This window comes from Rutidosis leptorrhynchoides, chromosome 9, assembly GCF_046630445.1.
Source record: "Rutidosis leptorrhynchoides isolate AG116_Rl617_1_P2 chromosome 9, CSIRO_AGI_Rlap_v1, whole genome shotgun sequence".
Taxonomy (NCBI): Eukaryota; Viridiplantae; Streptophyta; class Magnoliopsida; order Asterales; family Asteraceae; genus Rutidosis; species Rutidosis leptorrhynchoides.
The window spans coordinates 9,347,683-9,369,000 of NC_092341.1; the positions used below are offsets into that span (position 1 = coordinate 9,347,683).

Below are 21,318 nucleotides of genomic sequence, written 5' to 3' on the forward strand. Positions count from 1 at the left end.
TTCCATATTATCTAAATTTGCATTGTATTTTAACATTACTCTCCTAACCATTCAACACAAATCATATCTAAAACACAATCAAAATTTTTTATTCTTGTATCAATTCATTTAAAATATTAATACATTGATTTTACATCATTTTTAGAATCCATTCAGAATGATTATCATATATGTATATTGTCGTAACCAAATTCTATCAGAATCTTTGAAGCATTTAGATTTTGAACCATTCAGTACTTAATCATCATGTTTTATCAAACGCACTCTTAGGCTCATATACTAAAGATTAGACTTGCAAATTATTTTATATGCATTCACTTCTTTATTATGCTGCTATATTTGATAATAGCTGCTGCAATGTTGAGCATCAAGTCAGCTTATAAAGTAACAAAAAACTGGCAAGGAGAAATATGTGCTCCATGTGATTTTGTGTGGGATGCTGTTAGATGCAGTTACAGTGATACTGTGTCTCCAAGGATCATTGCCTTGTATGTATACAATTTCAAGTCTCTTCGATATAATATTTCGATAAAATTTTAGTAAATATTTGACATCTAAAATCAGGAACTTGTCTGCTAGCGGATTGAACGGAGAAATAAACCCTCAATTAGCTAATCTTACAATGATACAAAGCATGTAAGCTAATAAGTTGACTTATATTTATTAATAAAACTGATATTTCTGTAGAAGTTAACTGTTACAAATCTATATTGTATTCTCTCTAGGGATTTGTCCAGCAATAACTTGACCAGAAATGTGCCCGCATTTCTTGCCGAATTAAACTTTCTCAAGGTCCTGTAAGTAATCTTCCCATTGAAGTAACATTAGAAGCATGCATTATTGGTTAATTACATGAAATGGATATAAAAATGTTTAATTGATTATTGATTATAGAAAATTAAAAGAAAACCATTTCAACGGGCTAATTCCAGCAGAGCTTCTACAAAAATCAAATAATGGATCATTGTTATTAAGGTTTGATACTGATTTTAGAACATCATATCTGAAATTTCAATAATATATTGCTTTATCAGTTAACATGTATTCTTTCTAATTTACGATCAGCTACCATGGCGATGGTAAAAGTGATATTAATGCAGTTGGTTCGTGTATCACAAATCATTGTGAAAACAAAAAAAGCAAGAAGAATAACAAAACTATTATTTTAGTACTAACAATAGTTCCTCCATTCTTCTTGATCTTGACTGCACTAACCGTCATTTGGGTGATTAAAAAACGAAATACTGGAAGTATAAGAAACGCAAGCACGGAATTGGAAATAAGAAAATAGCAGTTTAACTACTCAGAGGTACAAAGTATGACCGACAATTTCAATGTTGTTCTTGGAAAAGGAGGATTCAGAACAGTTTACCATGGACATATTGATGGCATACAAGTTGCTGTCAAGATTCTTTCTGAATCATCGCTGTAAGGGGACAAGGAATTTCAAGCTGAGGTAATAACATAATTGGTGCAATAAAATGCTTGCAATTAATATTAGCAAACTAAATTCTTGTATCTTATGTTCAGGATAATCTACTCCTGAGCATTCATCATATAAATATAACTTCACTCGTTGGGTACTGCAACGAAGGCAGCCACAAGGGAATCATATATGAGTATATGGCTAATGGGAACTTAGAAAGCCATATATTCGGTAATTTGACAATTTCTCATCGTTCAAAAGAGTACCTCTTTTATATCCGTTCTTTTCACCTTGAGATGGGTTAAAACACATCTATTTTTAAGTGTATGAAGCTATTATTGATTTACTAATATTTCAAATTTCTTTAGCAGATGGAAGTTCCAGTCTCCTAACTTGGGAAGAAAGATTACAAATAGGATGTGATGCAGCACATGGTCAGTTTGCATTAAATTTCATATCCTACTTGCTTGTATGTTTTGCTTCTAAGGGAAAAGGGTCGTAAACTGTCAAGGAATAAACTGGTTAGGCTGCACATATCTGAGTAAAAATAACATCCTTCCCGGGGTAGTCTGAATAGGAAAAACCTTATATGTATACCCTTTTATCCATTTTGATCATTAGGAGTTTCAATTTAATAATAAAAGTATTGTGTTTTTTTTAGGGCTAGAGTGTCTGCATCATGGTTGTAAGCCAGTGATCGTCCATAGAGATATCAAGTGTACCAATATCTTACTTACTGAAACACTTCAAGCAAAACTAGCAGACTTTGGGTTGTCTAAAGCTTTCCCAGCCGAAGGTGGGTCCCATATTTCAACAGTAGTTGCTGGCACTCCTGGTTACCTCGATCCCGAGTGAGTATTCCTAATCTTATACACTCAAAAGATAAATGTGTTCTTATCCATATATGGCTTGCAGGTATTACTCATCATACATATTGACCAAGAAAAGTGATGTTTATAGTTTCGGGGTTGTGCTTCTAGTGCTAATTACAGGTCAACCATCAGTAACCAAATATGACAATGAAAACATTCACATTACTCGATGGGTTAGTTTAATGCTCGCAGAAGGAAATGTGAATAATATCGTTGATCCAAAGCTAATAGGGGATTTTGACATCAATTCGGCATGGAAAGTGGTAGAGTTGGCAATGGCGTGTGTTGACCAAACACCAAACAGAAGACCAACCATGAATGAAGTGGTGACGGAGTTAAATGATTGTTTGGCGATGGAGAGAGAACGTAAGGAGACCAAACCCAAAACGTTAACTGGACTCATGTCTCTTAACCTCGACAGTGCACATGATCCGAACCCAAGATAGTGAAACCAAGATATAATGTTATTTGTGTAATGCTCTATTTTTCTGAATTTGTTCTTAAGGTGGACATGTATATTCAAGTGTTTGATTTCTCTTAACAAAATACTGGAGTATTTTGATTGATTTCTGGATCCTTTTTTTAGTTGGAATGATTCTGCTCCAGCCCACTAACCATCATTTTCGACTAATGTACATGCTAATGATCAATATCGAGCATGTTGATATGTTTGTTCTAGGTTTTACTACTGGCTACGAACTAATTGTCAATCGAGGACTCAAAAATAAGAAGAGAGTTATGGCGGGTTTTCATAGGAAAGGATTTGAATGTTCTCAAATATACACCTTTATGCAAAAATAAGAAAAAATAGCCGAATAGGACCCAAAACTAGTATTTTAGAATAGGTGAGGTTTTCTAACTCTCCTAATTGGTGATTATATAATAAAATACTGATTCACGACTTTCTAAAAAACGATGAATTTCATGTTCAAATCATACATAATTGAACTGAAATCGCTTAATACGGACGATTAATCTTATAAATGTGATGTTAATCACATCATCTACGTCAAAACAATCATTTTCAAATTAATTTTGATTTCATAATCAAGTTGAAGAACGAAGAAGTTTGCATCTTCTCTATAAAAACACATCCATTAAACGAAAACAATCTTCGTCACACCTTTCATTATCAACAATAACACATACAGAAATTCATATATTTTTCCAAAATTAATAAACAATTTTGGCTGCACACAAAGTGTTTGATAAAGTTGTAAGAGTTGATTTTCATATATGAGTTTCGTATATGATTTTCACGAAATAAACACAGGTGATTGATTCACAACTGCTTTTATTGAATATGAATGTGCAGTCAGATTATTACGTTCTTCATTCTCCGATATTTAAGTAATTACTGCCTGAAGATAGTAGTTATGGCACCGATGCAGGCTCTACAAAGTTCACGGAGCAGTTAAGTTAAGCACTTGTAACAATCAAAATTATAAGCTATTATCTAGTCATATAAATTCGTCAATAAATCATAGTATCCTACAGAGTTTCAGTTGAACTTTCAAAAGTATCAAAGTATAAGTAAATTATACCTCGTTACAAACTACAGAAGCCATCAATTATTCTACTTCATTTTTTTTTTACTTAATGCATACACAATTCAAGTGAAAACAGAGCCTTTTAAACCGAAGTCAAAGAATCACAACATAAAGATATCATTATCTTGGGTTCGGATCATATAGGCTCTCCAGATTAGGAGCCATTAGTGTAGCCACGTAGTTCCTTGGTTCCATCTCTTGACGAGCTCTCTCTGTCACCAAACAGTCATTTAACCTCATCACCACTTGGTTCATGGTTGGTCTTTCGTAAGGTGTGTCAACAACACATGACATTGCTAGTTCAACTGCCTTCCATGCTGAGTTTATGTCAAAATTATCAAGTAGCCTAGGATCAACAATGTTTTTCACATCCCCGTTTGTAAGCTTTAAATGGACCCATCGACTTATGTGTATTTGGTCATTGTCATATTTCATTATTGCCGGTTGGCCTGTAACTATCACCAAGAGTACAACCCCAAAGCTATAAACATCACTTTTCTCAGTCAATTGTTTTGATGTAAAGTACCTGCAATTTAGAATAATCCAATTATACTAAGGTACTGTATGTTTTCTAAAAAAATTTTGTCCAAAGATCTGTAGATCATGTCCGTAAAGAAGATGTAGCCTAAAGGTTTTTTGCTGAATAGTGAAGATTGTTTGTTTTTACGTCTTTAAAATAACTTAATATTATCTGCGACACTTAGAATCATGTTTATAAGTGTGCGAGGTTGCAGACACAATAAAATATTATCTTATCATATGTTTTCAGGAAAACAAACAAATCTGCAGTATACACTTCTGGACTCGCACTCGCAGACATAAGACATAATAAGATCTGCAAACTGGAAAACAAACACCGAAAAAACCTAAAAGATTCATTAGCAAGCTGAAACGATCGAGAAAGATTCAATTTATAAAAAGGAAAAAGTTTAAATTTTTTTTCTTAATATAAATGCAGGGGATGTACCCCGAAGGTGTCCAAAACCTAAGGTGCAATTTCACATCCAAGAGATATAAGTTACAACTAAATGGGAGGTTTTTTTTTTTTTTTTACTCTAATTGATTTATATTGTCGATAATATATGTTATACATATAAAACCAAGAGAACTCACTCGGGGTCACAGTATCCAGGAGTACCGGCAACTTCTGTGGAAATATGTGTACATTCTGTTTTAAAAGCTCGTGATAAACCGAAGTCTGCTAGTTTTGCCTGAAATGTTCCATCCAGTAAGATATTGGTACACTTGATGTCTCTATGGATTGTCGGTGGCTTGCAACCATGATGCAGGTACTCGAGCCCTGAAAAACACGAAACTTTATATGGTTTACCGTCTTATAATCGTATGGATAGTAATTGTAAGTATAGCCAAAAAAACTTAATACTTACCACGTGCTGCGTCACATCCTATTTGTAGTCTTTTTTCCCAATCCAAGTTGCTTGAACTTGTATCTGCTCAAGTGATTATAGTACTATCAGGACTTAAAAAGGTTAAAGAGTTAACTCAAATTATCAACTATAATGGAGTATATACCAAAGAGATGTTTTTCCAAGTCCCCATTAACCATGTACTCGTAGATAATTCCTTTGTGGTTGCCTTCATTGCAGTACCCAATGAACAAAGTTAGGTTTTTATGGTGAACCTTCGACAACAGATTGGCCTGTACACCATAGGAATAAAATAAAGAATGTCACACAATTTAATACACATTTACTTGTTGCCGATTCCCATTAATTGGAATAGGTCTTCCATGTTAAGGCCGGTTACCCTGCAAGAAGATTTTTCACTCATATGTACGCAACCTAAATGGACATCATGTGACCCTTTTCCCTGACCACCCAATATATTTACCTAACTAAGCTTAAACGTGTGAGGACATCATATATCCTTACCACTCGCCCTCTCGGTAAACCGAACATGAAAAACCTTGTAACTTAGCTTTAGAGGAGGTAAAATGGGCGGGAAGAAAATTTCGAAACCAGGTCAAAGTTGTATTTATATATGAGTGTGTGCATGCAAAAGGACCTTGCTGCTGGAATTATAAGTTACCTCAGCCTGAAATTCCTTGTCCCCTTGGAGAGATGTTTCCGAAAGCATCTTGACAGCAACTTCTGTATCACCAATATAACCATGGTAAACTGTTCCGAAACCTCCTCTACCGATCACAACCCTGAAGTTGTTTGTGATTTTCTGTATTTCTGTGTATGTGTACTGTAGTTTTCGTACTTTTAGCTCCATATATCTTCTCCATTTACCTACATGTAATAAACGTCCGTGATTTGAGCTTGTCATCATCTTACATGATTGTGCGAGTCATGTTTGATTAATATATAACTGTGTTTCTCGTACCTCTTCCTTTGTATCGTTTAGACACCCAAATGATGACGAGTGCAATCAATATTACAAAAACTAAAGCGGCAGTAGCAATTACTACTGGTGCGATAATTTTGTTAGCCTTGTTGTTTTTACACCGATTTGGGTTGCAATAACTTGTGGTACCACCGGCGCTCCCATCATCGAAACTGGTTTAAGATTCGGTTTAAAAATGTGTTTCATTGGTATAACTTTTATCAAATATTATATATCACAATTAAGAATATTTAAATTCAAAGTTATATAAGAAAGACTCAAAAAGTCAGACAATAATTTTGAAAATGGATGAAGTATCAATTTCAGTCCACGCCCTGTAAAAAGATGTAGAAATTTTGATTTTATTTGTAGTATATTTTTCCTTTGGATTAGATATACAGGGCGAAAAAATATAAACTTGAAGTCTTTCTTTACACCGAGAGTTAATAATATTCTTAGTTAAAACGATACTCCGTATAAATATATATAAATGTAAGGTCAATTATGATGTAGGGCAGCAAACCTTAAGAACAATGATCCCTCTGACAGCATCTCTGCTGGAATTGGCCCGGTGAATTTGTTCCCTTTTATATATCTGTACTCAAAAATATTACTCGTATTAGACAGAAAAAGTTGCTGTATATTTTTTTGTCTATACACACTTCAAATCAGATACAAGTTCAAAGGGAAAATAACTTACAGGAACTTTAGCAAGTTCAGTCTCAATAGTAAATTAGGCACTCTTCCTGTTAAGTTATTGTTGGACAAATCCCTGAAATAGTTTTAGGAGTTGATTAATTCATTATGTTGTAGCCGTAGATAGATTAGCTTTTCTATAAATGCATGTGTTCACTTACAATGTAGTTATCATTGCGAGGTCTTCTATTTTAGGATCTATTTCTCCATTCAGTCCACTGCTAGATAAGTTCCTAATTACATTTTTACAATTATATTTAAAACCTGTGAGTAATTTATAGCTACTACAAGAAAGATTATTATAATACATAATATTCACAGGTCTTGAAAATCGAATGCTTACAATAATATGATTCTAGGAGATTCACCATCATTGTAGCTACATCCGATACCATCCCAAACAAATTCTCGTGGAACACATGGATCTCCTTGCCACTTTTTTGATACTCCATACTTTGACTTAATGGCCCAAATTGCAGCCACTAATTTCCATTTTAGAAATAGTTAGTAATAGTAATAGTAATATTTAGACATATCAAATAGTTCTTATCACTAGTATATCAATAGTGCCCTTGGATCGGTTTCAAGGTTTCCTCCCGGGCAGCGATGGGGGCGGGGTTATTATCGATGCATCGGCATAGTCGAAACGGGAGATGATCGCAACGGGTGGTTTAGTCCCCCTCGGGTGATCCAATCGCTGTTAAAAAAAAAGTATATCAATATATAAGATCTAGATTTTTTTTAACGGCATGTTAGGAGTCACTGACGGGGCCAGAAGCCACACACACGATCATATCTAGACCACATGTGAGGTGGAAACCCATAAGACAAAATCTAGAGAAAACCCCCCTTAACTGCCTCTGAAAGGCACAATTTGAAGATGACTCGCCGTGGATTTGAACCCACGACGCTCTCATCCCCTGAACCCGGATACTCCTGAGTAACAATGTTTTGTTAACGCAAGCGGTGAATATTTAGTTTTTTTTTTTAAACAGCGATTGGGATCACCCGAGGGGGACTGAACCACCCGTTGCGATCATCTCCCGTTTCGACTATGCCGATGCAGCGATAATAACCTCGCCCCCATCGCTGCCCAGGAGGAAACCTTGAAACTGATCCAAGGGCACGGCCAAGTAAACAAAGCCCCCACCCCCCACCCCAAACGATATGGGAAAGATGGCATGGGTGGATACTTCATGGCAGGATGAAATTGTGTTTTTAATATGTAGCCAACGGGGGTCGAACTCCCTACCTTCCCTAAAGGAGGCATGTCACCAACCGCTGGACCACATCACAACTTCACGGTGAAGATTTAGTTATTATTAAATCAAAGTACGAATTCTACACATACCGTCACGATCATCTGTTTGCCTTTGTGGGAGGATCTTTATAGTATAAAGTTCGAGAGCGTTGATGATGGGAGGAAGAGTTGAATCTGAAGTCTTAGTTAGTGTTATCTTATATTTTGGTGCAGCGTTTTGAGGACTTCCGCTGCTGATAGTGGTTCTGTTGAGATATTCGGGTGAGAGATTTTCATACCATAAGTATTCATTCAGATAGATGTTGAATCTTCTGGTCTGGTTTCTTTTCAGTATTTCAAGTTCAGAAAAGTGTAAGAAAATGACAAATAAATCGGTTGCATTTCGAGGAGTCCAATAAATGTTATATGAATCATTTCGGTTTTTTGGCGTGATACCGGTACTCATGACCTCCGATGGCGGGTAGGGGTCTCCAGATGACACTGTAGAAACTTCGTTTGTAGTGGATAAGATATTACCATCATTATAAAAAATTGGTTTCCATATTCGATCATACTTGTCAGCATGATACCTACGAACATTGAAAATCAAGAAAAGGGAAGTTAATTAATATGGAGTACGTTCGCATTGATTTGATACATATTTTGATTTCAAATGCTGAAAAATTAAGATGGTTTAATTACTTACCTGACTTCTGCTTCTCCATCTCTGGCACCTCTATTTTCACGTACGAAATGTTTCAGCGATCCAAAATCAGTTTTTGTGTACATGTCACTTGCTAAAAGCCGTAGTTCAATAGATGATATGAAAGGCGTCCCATCGCCTGTATTCACTAGACAAACATGTATGTAATCTGAAGAAGAGACGTGTATGATCTCTATGTATCCTTTTGTATCTTCCGAAGGCAATGCTATTGTATCCCAGTAATTAGGTCCAAGATAGACATCAAATTTCGGGATTCGATTGATAAAGTCATAATTCCCATACATAAATAATGCCCTTATAAGATATCGGTTACCCTTTCCCTGAATTGGTGTTAGGGTGTAGCAGTTTCTTATGTTTTGTGGAAAACTTCTGAGAGTGTTTAAATATGTATAAACGGGTGAACTGTAAATTGGCAAAACGTTATGGGTATCACCACTGTCTATCAATAATGATACCGCAACCCGCAGGCGCACCGCAAATGTATGCGGACAATCACTATTGTGCGTATGCGTGTTCTTGTGTGCGGTATGCGGCGTGCGAATGCCTTTGTTCCCGGTACGGCGGTTGCTTAGCTGTCAAGTAAATATATTTTCCATAATTATATCCGTGATTCGGGGGAGTCAGTTATGGATGAGATTATCATGATCTGGGACGGTTCTAGAATTAGGGTTTGCCTATAAATACAAACCCTAATCATCATTCACCAGACAAAGCACATTACGTAACCATCGCATACGGTACACATTACGTAAAACAGCATCATTCAGCATCCTTTCAAGGTTAACAGTATCATGACTTCCGAGGAATCATCGGAACATACCCAAACAGACGTTCAGAACGCACCGTCTGGTAGTCAACATACACCGGTTATGACTACGGAGGCCGCTACTCAGGCGGGATACACGATATACCCTCCACCTATATCCGGCGAACCCTTTCAGAGGTACAAGCCGATATATTCAGACGGGGTCACACCGGCAAGAGCAAACTCACCAGTCACAACCACGCGGCTGGACTTTTCGTCAGTGGATCCAAGGGTCATCTTTGCGGGCGTTGGCGGTGGAACAACGGGGCCGCATGTGGTTTGCTGCGGCCAGGTACCTATTTACAGTACCACTGTTTCAATACCTCTGCATACGCAGAGCATCCAGCAGAATTCGTCACTTACACCGTTGCAACCTTGGCAACCACCGGGCCCAGTTTCACAATTTTTAACTCCTGCGGATGCGCAGACGTTACTTAATAGTTGGGGATTCGGGGTCATCCCAGATGCGAACTCTCATTGGGCGCCGATAACAGCGCAGCAGTAAAGCACAGCGCATACAGTTGGGCTTTTAAGTGTGTATCCTCAAGTTTCGCAGATATCTGCGCCACAGGTTTCGCTTCCTTTACAGCCACCTGTGTACTCTGCGTCTTCAAGTTATCCCTCTTTTCCAACGCAGCAGCCTTGGTCATATCCGCGGACGCAGGGTCAACCTTGGCAAAATGTTCAAGGGCAGGCAAATCTTGCAAGTCAATTCATGCAGGCCGCACCTCCCGATATGGTTCACTTATTTTCACAACCTGACTTTGTTCAGGACATGATGAAGCGTTTCTTTGCAAATTTGAAAGGGGATCCTGTTAAACCACCCTTCGAGCTACCGACTACCTTTGACAAGTTTCCTCCGCATATATCCGCGTACCCGTTTCCATCAGCACCAAAGATACCTAGCACGTTGGGTACTTACAATGGCCTGACCGATCCAGATGATTTTTTACAGCGCTTCGAAGGCGCAATGCGCACTCAAGGCTGGGTGGATCCGGTTGCGTGTCAGATATTTCCTATGACACTACAGGGTATTGCTCGTGAGTGGTTTAATAAGTTGCCGGCGGGTAGTATTGCCGGGTTTATGGATCTGCGGACGAAGTTTTTACTGCAATATCAGAATCAGAGACCACGCAAGCGCACTCACATTGAATGCCATGACATCGTGCAGAAGCCCAAGGAATCTTTGGGCGAATTTCTCACAAGGTATACTAATGAGTGCCTGCGTATACCAGATCTCAAACCAGAGCAACAGATTTCCGGACTCATACATGGTATAAACTCAGAACGTCATCCAACACTGGTAAGGCGTCTGCGCCATACAGTCCCAACAACTTATGCCGAGGCGCTTAATGAATGCCACGACTATATGCGGAGTGGCGAAGATAATAACATTCCAACAGCTAGCTCACGCAACGAGAGAAAGGACGATGATGATCGTTCGCGCGACCAAGGTCGCGGTAACAACTCTCGTGGAAGGTATCCTAGCGGTGGTCCAATCAGGAATGATAAAGGGAAATCAAGTGGCAATTATCGAAACAATAATCAGCGCGGCATCAATAATCAGAACTATGCACTACTAAAAAGTTTGTCCAAAACGCCCAAGGAAATTTTGGCAACGGAGCCAGTATGCGCGACCTTCGCGGTTCCAACTCCGCTTACAGAATTTGGCAAGCGGGACAAAACAAAGTATTGTGAATTTCATGACGATTATGGTCACGACACCAATCGATGTAAAAATTTGATGGAACGGGTTCTGGAAGCGCTTCGCGCAGGCAAGTTGGATCATCTAAAACCACCTAAAAAGGACAAGGGAAAGGCCGCAGAAGAGGCTCCGAAGTCTAAGACTTTCGCGTGGTAGAAAGTTGACAAAGCGAAAAATGCCGACTTAACCATTAACATGGTTGACGCAGAGAAAATCAGCCAGCGGAGAAAGTACAACGATCATCAGGATTGGGAGCTTCTCCCGATCACTTTCCCTCCTGTAATGTCAATTGATTCTATTAATGAGCCCATTATCATCAAGTGTCGCATCCCCGATTGCGGAATCCAGGTTAAGCGCATGCATGTTGACACTGGCAGCGGTGTCGATATTATGTATGAGCATTGTTATCGTTTCCTTCCGGCAGAAGTCAAAGCGCAGTTACGTCAGCCTGACATTACGCTATCAGGGTTCTCTGGAGAAAACTCGTGGCCGCTAGGCCGAATAGAATTAATGATAGAGCTTGCGGATGACAGGAACCCGCAGATGATCAGGCGTGAATTGGTCGATTTTTATGTGGTTCGTTCAACTTCACGATATAATGCACTGCTAGGGAGAAACTTTATACGGCGTTTTAACATTATCCCATCGGTAGTGCATGGTTTGATTAAGTTTCCCACAGTAGGAGGCGTTGCCACAGTTGCGTCACATCAAGCAACCGAGCTGTGTGGCTCTGTCGCGTCTGTAAGCGCTCCTAGCGTAGGAGAGAAACTTGCAAACTGTGCAGTAATAGCAAATCGCTTGCATCCGGATAAGCGAATTAAAATCGGCGCAGGCTTGTCAGCCGAAACGAAGGGCAAGTTGCATGGAATACTGTCAGCTAACGCAGATATTTTCGCATGGTGCGAGTCAGACATGACAGGGGTTCCGCGGGATATTGCGGAGCATAAGTTAAACGTTAATCCATCATTGACACCCGTTAGGCAAAAGAAGCGGCATATGGCCCTAGACCGCAGTGATTGGTTGTGCGCAGAGGTGGACAGCCTTGTCAAAGCAGGCATTCTGCGGGAAGTGCGTTATCAGACATGGGTTGCAAATCCTGTGTTGGTAAAAAAGGCTGACGGTAACTGGAGGATGTGCGTTGATTTCAAAGATATCAATAAGGCATGTCCCAAGGACAATTACCCTCTCCCGGAGATAGACTGGAAGGTAGAATCACTATCGGGATTTAGGTACAAGTGTTTTCTGGACGCGTACAAGGGTTATCACCAAATCTTAATGGCTGCGGAGGATGAGGACAAGACTGCTTTTCATACGCCGCAGGGTATTTATTGTTACACGAAGATGCCTTTCGGTTTAAAGAATGCTGGCGCGACCTATCAGCGTGTAATTGACGCAGCATTCAAGCACCAAATCGGTAGAAATCTTGAAGCGTACGTCGACGACTTGGTAATTAAAAGTAACACCGAAGAAGACATGCTCGCAGACATCCTGGAAACGTTTGCATCTCTGCGCAGGATCAACATGAAGCTTAACCCGCTAAAATGTAGTTTTGGGGAAGAGGAAGGCAAGTTTTTAGGTCATGTGGTGACAGCGCGGGGTATCAAGGCCAATCCCAAAAAGATTGAGGCCATTGATAATTTGCCATCTCCGAAGACAAAGAAAGATGTGCAGAGTCTAACGGGGAAGCTTGCGGCTATCACACGGTTTCTGTCGAAAGCCGCAGAACGACAGTTGTCATTCTTCAATACTTTGAAAAATTGTTTGAAGAAAAAAGACTTCGTATGGACTCAGGAAGTGGAATCAGCCTTTCAGGAGATGAAAAAGGTGCTTGCAGAATTACCAACACTTACTGCGCCAGTATCAGGAGAAACGCTAACGCTGTACCTCGCGGCATCGAAGGAAGCTGTCAGCTCAGTCCTCATCGCGGATCGCGGAAAGGTAATCCATTAATTTACATGCTTTATTTATATCGCAGAAATTTAACGACTGAGGTTTTTCTCAGACGCAAATGCCGGTCTACTTCGTAAGCAAGACGCTGACATCAAGCGAAGTAAACTACTCACCAATAGAAAAGCTTGTATATGCGCTGGTCCATAAGGCGCGGCGTTTGCGCCGATATTTTCAAGCACATCCAATCGTGGTTCTAACTGATCAACCAATCAAACAGGTTGGTAAACGCCTACTTTGCGGCAATGACCGGGGTTACCGCATTGACTAACGCAATCATTTTTCTTTCAGGTGTTGTACAAGCCTGAGATTTCTGGCCGAATGGCTAAGTGGGCAGTTGAATTAGGTGAACATGAAATAAATTTTTCTTCGCGCAGTGCGGTTAAGGGTCAAATACTTGCTGATTACCTAGCGGAATTACCTGCGGAGGTCGAGGCATCAGCAGAACATCAGGATCCACCTGCACCAACTTTGTCACCATGGGAATTGTACACCGATGGTGCATGCAGCGCATCTGGTGTAGGTGCCGGTGTAATTTTAACAGGCCCGGATGGCGAAGAGCATACATACGCACTGCGGTTTAATTTTGCTGTTACAAACAACGAAGCAGAGTATGAGGCTCTGTTAGCAGGTATGCGCATTGCGCATAGGTTAAATGTTAAAATTTTGCACGCTTATGTGGATTCAAAGTTAGTATGCAGTCAAGTCAGCGGAGATTTCGAAGCGCATGACATAGCCATGCAGCAATATCTATCGCTTGTTCACAACCTCGCTGACCAGTTTGAAGCTTTTCAAATCTCCCACGTAATGCGGGGGCAAAATAAGAAAGCGGATGCGCTAAGCAAACTGGCTGCCTTGGCTTTTGATCATATGGGGAAGAAAGTTCTAATAGAAGAACTCAATGCAAAATCCATTGTTATGATGCCTTTAGTAGCACCAGTTGAGGAATCAAGCTCAACATGGATGACGCCCATCGTGGCTTTTCTGCGGGATGGCACTTCTCCTGCAGATTCCGCTGATGCAAAGAAAGTCCGCGTTAAGGCACCGCTGTATGCCCTTGAGGGTTACGTCCTATATCGAAAGAATTATTTGGGACCGCACTTAAGGTGCATTGGCCCGAAAGAGGCGGAGGAAGTTGTACGCGAGGTGCATGAGGGTGCATGCGCACTCCATTCGGGGCACAGGTCCATTGTGTCAAAAATAATGCGGCTAGGATATTATTGGCCCACCATGTACGCGGATACTGCGCGCATAGTTAAGCAATGTGAATCATGCCAAATACATGCACCTATTAGCAGAGCACCTGCGCATCCAATGATACCAGTCTCCTCACCGTGGCCATTCTGCAAATGGGCAATCGACATAGTCGGACCATTCCCAAAAGGCCGAGGTAATTTTATCATTTATTTTCTAAACATGTTACTCACATCAGTACCTTACGCACATTCTGCACACGCAGGAAACATCAAATTCTTGATTGTTGCAATCGACTATTTCACAAAGTGGGTCGAAGCGAGACCGCTGGCAGCAATCTCAGGAAAAAGGGTGCGAAATTTTGTATGGGAAGACATCGTCTGTCGATTTGGTATACCAAATGAAATTGTTAGCGATAACGGTACGCAGTTCGCGGGTGACCCTTTTCGCAGCTGGTGCGCGGAGCTTAATATTAAGCAAACTTTTACATCTGTTGCGCATCCGCAGGCGAATGGCCAGTGCGAAGTCACCAACCGGGATATAGTAGCTGGAATCAAAGCTAGGTTGGGTCATGGTCGCGTTGGTTGGGTGGATGAACTACCGAAGGTTTTATGGGCACATAGAACAACACCCAAAGCAAGCACTGGTGAGACCCCGTTCAGTTTGGTCTATGGATCAGAAGCTGTTGTACCCGCATAAATTGGGGTACCAACGTTCCGCATACAAAATTTTGATGAGCAAAATAACTCTGACGCTTTGCGGGAAAATCTTAATTTGCTGGAAGAACGCAGACTCTCTGCGGCTGTCAACGAAGCAAATAACAAGAAAAAAATTGCAAAGTACTATAATCAGCGTGTGCGTTCGCGCTCTTACAAGTGCGGTGACTTGGTTTGGCGTCAGAACGACGCAAGTCATGCGGAGGATACTGGGAAACTGGGCCCCCGTTGGGAAGGTCCATACAGGGTAGCGAAGGCAAGCAATACCGGGGCGTACCATCTCGAGACATTAGATGGAAAACCTGTGAAACGCACTTGGCATGCGACGTTATTGAAAAAATGTTATATGTAGCTAGGTGGACCTGATCACTCCAGTTTATTGTAGCACATTATTTTTTCTATGTATTTTCCGTCCGTTTGGATGTGTCGCGGTTGTAATTGTGATTAATGCCAATTAAATATTTACTCGCGCATACTTTTGTTGTTTAAATCTTTTTTGTATGCGGTTCCTGCCTACTTAAGGGGTGTCCTCTAGCCCCCGTGCGGCAGAAGCCTGTTTGGTTACAAGGCTAGACGCTAACGGCAGGTAAAGGGAATTGGTTTTCCCCTAGCCAAGCGCCACGCAGACTAGATGGCTGCAAAGTCGACTTAAAAAATTACAAGCATTGGTTTGCTTGTGCGTAATTACTCTCGCATTGGTTTGCTTGAGGAACTCAAAGCATAAAAACATTGGCTTGTTTTTAGTTGCGTTGCTTACCATACAGCTATAGTGCACCTCTAGTACATGACAAAGCGATAACGCAGTAGCTTTCGAGTCTAAATTATTAAAGGGTAATTGTTAAAGTATTGGTTTATTTTACGCAGTAATACCCGCATACGCATGAGTTTTGGTTAACTATGCGCATGGGCATGCGGTTCACCTTTTGTTTTGATTCGCGATATATAAACAAACAAACTACGCATGCATAACAGTAAGTTACATATACATTGAATTAAGTTATTACATAAGTGGTAATTGTTTCAAATGCCTGCCCGACACGGGACTTAGGGCTCAAAAATACATTTACAATTGCCTGCCTAAGCATAGGACTTACGGCGCAAACCATCACAAACACAAACTAAAAATCCTCCTTGAGAAACCCATCAATCGGCATGTTTGGGTCCGCCGCAAACGCATCGATTAGAGGGATAGGAATGGTGGTGGTAGCATTCTCCGCTTCCAGCAATGCCGCAGCCGTACCCTCCTTCAATTTCTTCTGCACAGCGTCAGGGTACGGTGGTGTGAGGCTGCAGGCTTGAATCACCTCTAAGACTGCCTTGTTGACTTCGTGGTCTTTCACCGCGTCAACATAGGCATTGAACTTATCGGTAACTGGCCCAGAATCCATCACCTTTTGCGCAATGGTGGGGAGTGCAGTGCGCAGCTTCGCCAGGTCCGCCTCTGCCAGCTCGCGGTTGGTTACCGCGTCATCCCTTTCCCTCGTCACCCTTTCCAGCTCCACCCGCAGACGCTCCGCCTCCCCCTTGGACTGGTCAACCGCACCAACCAGCTCGCGGTTTTTCTTTCTCTCTTCAATCAGTGCAGTTTTGGTTTCCGCCGCGGTTAACTCCACCGCCTTGCGCGCTTCTTCTGCGGTGTCCCTGTCTTTCTTCACCTGATCAACCCCCGCTTGCAGCAGCCCTAGCTCTGTTTCTTTCCGCAAGGCCACTTGATACAAGTTAGTCGAACGGCGGGCTTGATCTGCAACCATGCCAAAAAAGACAAGGCCGTTTTGGACGAAGGCGTTGAGCGCCTGATTAAAAGGCAGTGCGGCTAGTTAGTTGTGGAACTCAGCCGGGAAGATTTGTTGGAGGAAGGCGGACTGCTCTGCGGCGTTTTCCGCCGATAACTGGGTAAGCTGCGCCAGGTTTGCCAATCGAAAGTTACCGTGTGGTGGGGTTGGTGTGGACTCGGAGTCCAGGTGTATCGTCTTATCCTTTGACTCGGCAGTAGCTTCGAGGTCCGGATTGACCCGCGGTGGGGTGTGATGAGTTTCTTCCGCATGCCCTGCGTATTAATAAGTGGTTATATAAATGCAAACTTAAATGTGCGGTATGCGTGAAAGCTGAACTCTTACCAGATGGGGGAGGTAGATCCGCAGAACGGGGTTCGATGGGAACGAAGTTATCGTTCCGCTTGTCCTCCCTCTGTTTGGGAGTGAGTTTCTTCTTCCTCTGTTGGGATTGGGAGGCTTCGGCGGCCTTGCGCTTATTGCCGGAGGTGGCAGGTGCATTCTCGCCAGTCTTCTCCTGCTCCAACGGTTGGTTCACATTCTGTTTGCGGAAGGCGATGCCCGCAATCTCCTCCGCAGTCAGTACTCTCTTCATCTTCATCTCTGCAAACATGCACGCATGCGTTAGAACACATAAATATCAAACTGTTGTTAGTACGTGATTATACTATTCCTACCCTTTCCATCCGGTCCGACTATGGCTGGACGCACATCCTCCCATGGCCAGTGTGCGGATATCTTCCCTAGCCGCAACATCACGTTCCTGTATGACCGGTGCACCAGCTGTGCGTTAGCGCACTCCGTTAACAGCTTTGTTTCCTCGTCATCAAGGATCGGGGTTTTGTTCACATCCTTTTCCACCTTCTCGCACCATATAAGCGTTTGCGGAAAAGCGGTACCAACTACAGTTTGGTCAATGAAAAAGAAAGATTCTTTCCAGTTACCCGCATTCGACTTTGGGGTTTTGGTGAAATTTTGTCGGGCGAAGAAGGTGAACCAGGATTTGTGGTGATTGGCTAGGCGGTATAGATGACAGAAAACTTTAACCAACGGTACCCTGTCGATTGCGGCGCACCACATTTCAAAAAGAACTATTTTGCCTATGGCATACGGGTGTAGTTGCCCTAATCCCACTCTGAAGTGATCTAATACGCCTAAGAAGAAGTCAGAGGGAGGAACCCTAAAGTTACCATGCTTGAACGCATGTTCATAGATGGCCACTTTCTTCTCCGGTGGCTCGTGAGCACGCTGATGGGGTAGGGGTGGCACCGGATTGTACTTGGCTAAGGGAGGATACTGTTTCACTAAGTAATCTATGTGCTTCTGCTCTATAACAGACTCTACGCTATCTACATACGTCTCGTTAGCTTTAGTCATTTTCTAGGAGTAATCGGATGAATACTAACCTTTAAATGGTGGCCGGAATGTTCGATTTTTGATCGGAATTCAAATTGGCAGCGTAACGAGGAAGCTTGAAGCAGGAAAGTGGAAATGAGCTGCAAAATGGGGTATTTATAGGGAAGATTGGATGGAGTGGTGTGATCGTGGCTGTACACGTGTTACGCAATCGACGGCCAGCACTTTATTTATGCGCGTGGATGCCAGTTGGGTATGATTACATGTACGCGCGTGGTTGGCACGCGCCTGACACACTGCCACTTTATGTCATGTCCGCCGAATGGGCTTCTGCGATTGTGACAGGCATTTAATGGCATCGAGGCGCACGCGGAATATTAAATGCTAGCCGTTTTCTTGTTTTTTTCCTTTCTTTCGCTTAATAGTTTGATATCATACGCCTCGCGCCATATAACATCAAACTGGGGGGACATAATGATACCGCAACCCGCAGGCGCACCGCAAATGTATGCGGACAATCACTATTGTGCGTATGCGTGTTCTTGTGTGCGGTATGCGGCGTGCGAATGCCTTTGTTCCCGGTACGGCGGTTGCTTAGCTGTCAAGTAAATATATTTTCCATAATTATATCCGTGATTCGGGGGAGTCAGTTATGGATGAGATTATCATGATCTGGGACGGTTCTAGAATTAGGGTTTGCCTATAAATACAAACCCTAATCATCATTCACCAGACACAGCACATTACGTAACCATCGCATACGGTACACATTACGTAAAACAACATCATTCAGCATCCTTTCAAGGTTAACAGGTTAGTCTTTTGTAAGCTAGTACCTACGACCTTATTTGGGGCCTTCCGATCATCGGCCGCTATCGAAGGTGGACTTAATCACTTGGCCACCCCGCCGACATCATCATGTCGGCCATTGTTATTCACGGTAGCCGGACCGGAGAGCCACGTTCTAAGATCCTTAAATCCCTCTTTACGTATTGAGCAGGCATATTAAACCCCACGGTTAAAATATGCATGATCAATCAAGTTGGCATCTGATACGTAATTTATTCCTGTTAAATTATCGGTGTAGGCTGATCCGTTCGCAAGCCCACAGTCTATGCTTATGAATCCTGCATTTAATTAGTAGAAGGTAGATGATCAGAATCAGAAGTTTATTAATGTTAGAGGTGGAATAACCGGTGGACAACTCAAAAGTAAATGTGTCGGTTATGATCAGTTAAAAACAGATTTAGAAGTTTATATTCACTAGTAATAACTTTGATTCACTATCTATATATCTGTTTTAATTACCTGTTCCCTTCTTGCTTAAAAGTGGTATATTGACGAAGGAACAAATCGGCCATTCACCCATTAAGTTTACATGGGAGGACGATTCATGTTTTATATGTGGATTAATAATTACGTTTCACGTGACTGTTTTTGACATTTTTTTTATGACCGTCTTCAAGCCTAGTGAGTTTGAAACTGTCAGTAGGCCATCTTGATGATGGTTACCCACTCAATATAGATAGTTCCAAAGTACCACTAATAAAGAGAGAATTAATACTCTTGATTGCCTCATGTGCAAATCTTCACTAGCAGCATATTTTGAAGTAGTAAAGACCGGATGAATAAACTGGTTAGGCCACGTAGTAAAAAAAATACTCCCATTTCCCCGGCTAGTTAAAACAATAAAAACTTTTTCGTTACCCATATTTAGGGTATATATGTTTCCTCCGGCAGGATTGAGTAATCAAGGGCGATTCTATATATAGATATAGAGGTGTGGGGTCCTATGACCCCACTATCATGTAATTTTTTTTTATTATCTAGTCTTTAAATTGTATAGGACACCACTAAATTTAGCTATAGGACCCCATATAATTTCAAAATTTGTGTTTTTCTAGAGGTAAACAACAATTAAAGTATCATTTAAATATAATTAGCTTCAAAAATTTTTTTGGGACCCCAATGAGATTTCATCCTAGAATCGCCACTGTGAGTAATATTTGTGGTTGTTATTGTATCTTTTGTAAAGAGAATTAAAAAGAAGTTAGTGGTTGCATAATTTTTTTTTTTGAACGGCAAGCTTGCATCAGTCCGGACCGAAGCCTAGTCATCATTTGCACACACACACGCGTTTGGGCAGGAAACCCGAACCACACTCAGGGGATCCGACCCTTAAACCATCCCATACGGGGCAGGCGGGCCGGACCTTAGTCCCGGAGCGGGTCGGTAAAACCTTCCCTTTGGGCCACCCTCAAAGAATTTCTTTCAAATAATATCCTTTGTAGGTGACGAGGCTCGAACCTGAGACCTCTAGCCCGGCGGGGGTGCTAGGCACCACCACATGTCCACTGAGCCAAAGCTGCGGGGACTAGTGGTTGCATAATTACTTAAAGTACGATTGCTGTTACCTGATTGATCATCTTGAGCTTGAATGAGTGGTGTAAGAACTAAAGTAACAAGAACCATTTTAGTGAAATAAACTTTCCACGTCTTCATTACACCTTTGAAGTCTCTAATAACATAATGCCGTGCATCTTATACATGTAAATGACCGGCTTTTACATTTGACGAACTAGCTACAGGACAATAACTGAGAAATTTCTTTGATTCTGGCTCACCCCTTTCTACAAGCTGAACTTGACTTACTTTTGTAACCTGTGGTCAACTTTGTTATAAAATTCTATAAATAATAAATAATATTGAGGTTGCCTATCTTAAAGTATGTTGTTTGTGGTTCATGTTCATTGAAGTCTATTCTAGTATTTTTGTTTGTTTTGTTGCAGCACTTTGTATGACGTATGCTTTAAATATGTGAGAATTATGACATGAGTATAATAGACCCTATTAATTTGCACTACTTAGCTACTTTTATAATATGGATTTTACTAATGACGGTCTTTAGAGCGGTCGTTAACATCCATAAAATTCTTGTACAATCCATTAACTTTTATCATGAAAAT

At 41.2% G+C, this 21,318-nt stretch overlaps 1 protein-coding gene and 1 pseudogene across 1 annotated transcript; one reads left to right on the forward strand and one right to left on the reverse strand.

Annotated features, from left to right (window-relative positions):
* The first annotated feature begins 327 nt into the window (after positions 1 to 327).
* Positions 328 to 2,744, forward strand: LOC139867726 (senescence-induced receptor-like serine/threonine-protein kinase; annotated as a pseudogene).
* A 990-nt stretch (positions 2,745 to 3,734) lies between these two features.
* On the reverse strand, positions 3,735 to 21,009 carry LOC139866418 (probable LRR receptor-like serine/threonine-protein kinase At1g05700). The gene is made up of 14 exons (XM_071854654.1): positions 20,767 to 21,009; positions 19,389 to 19,479; positions 8,840 to 9,298; positions 8,245 to 8,723; positions 7,237 to 7,375; positions 7,055 to 7,126; positions 6,898 to 6,969; positions 6,721 to 6,792; positions 6,198 to 6,370; positions 5,898 to 6,103; positions 5,382 to 5,508; positions 5,237 to 5,299; positions 4,962 to 5,148; positions 3,735 to 4,374 (listed from the first exon to the last, which is right to left on the reverse strand). Exons 1-14 carry the CDS (start codon positions 20,852 to 20,854, stop codon positions 3,969 to 3,971), a joined length of 2,634 nt encoding a protein of 877 aa, XP_071710755.1. The 5' UTR covers positions 20,855 to 21,009; the 3' UTR covers positions 3,735 to 3,968.
* Positions 21,010 to 21,318: the final 309 nt, after the last annotated feature.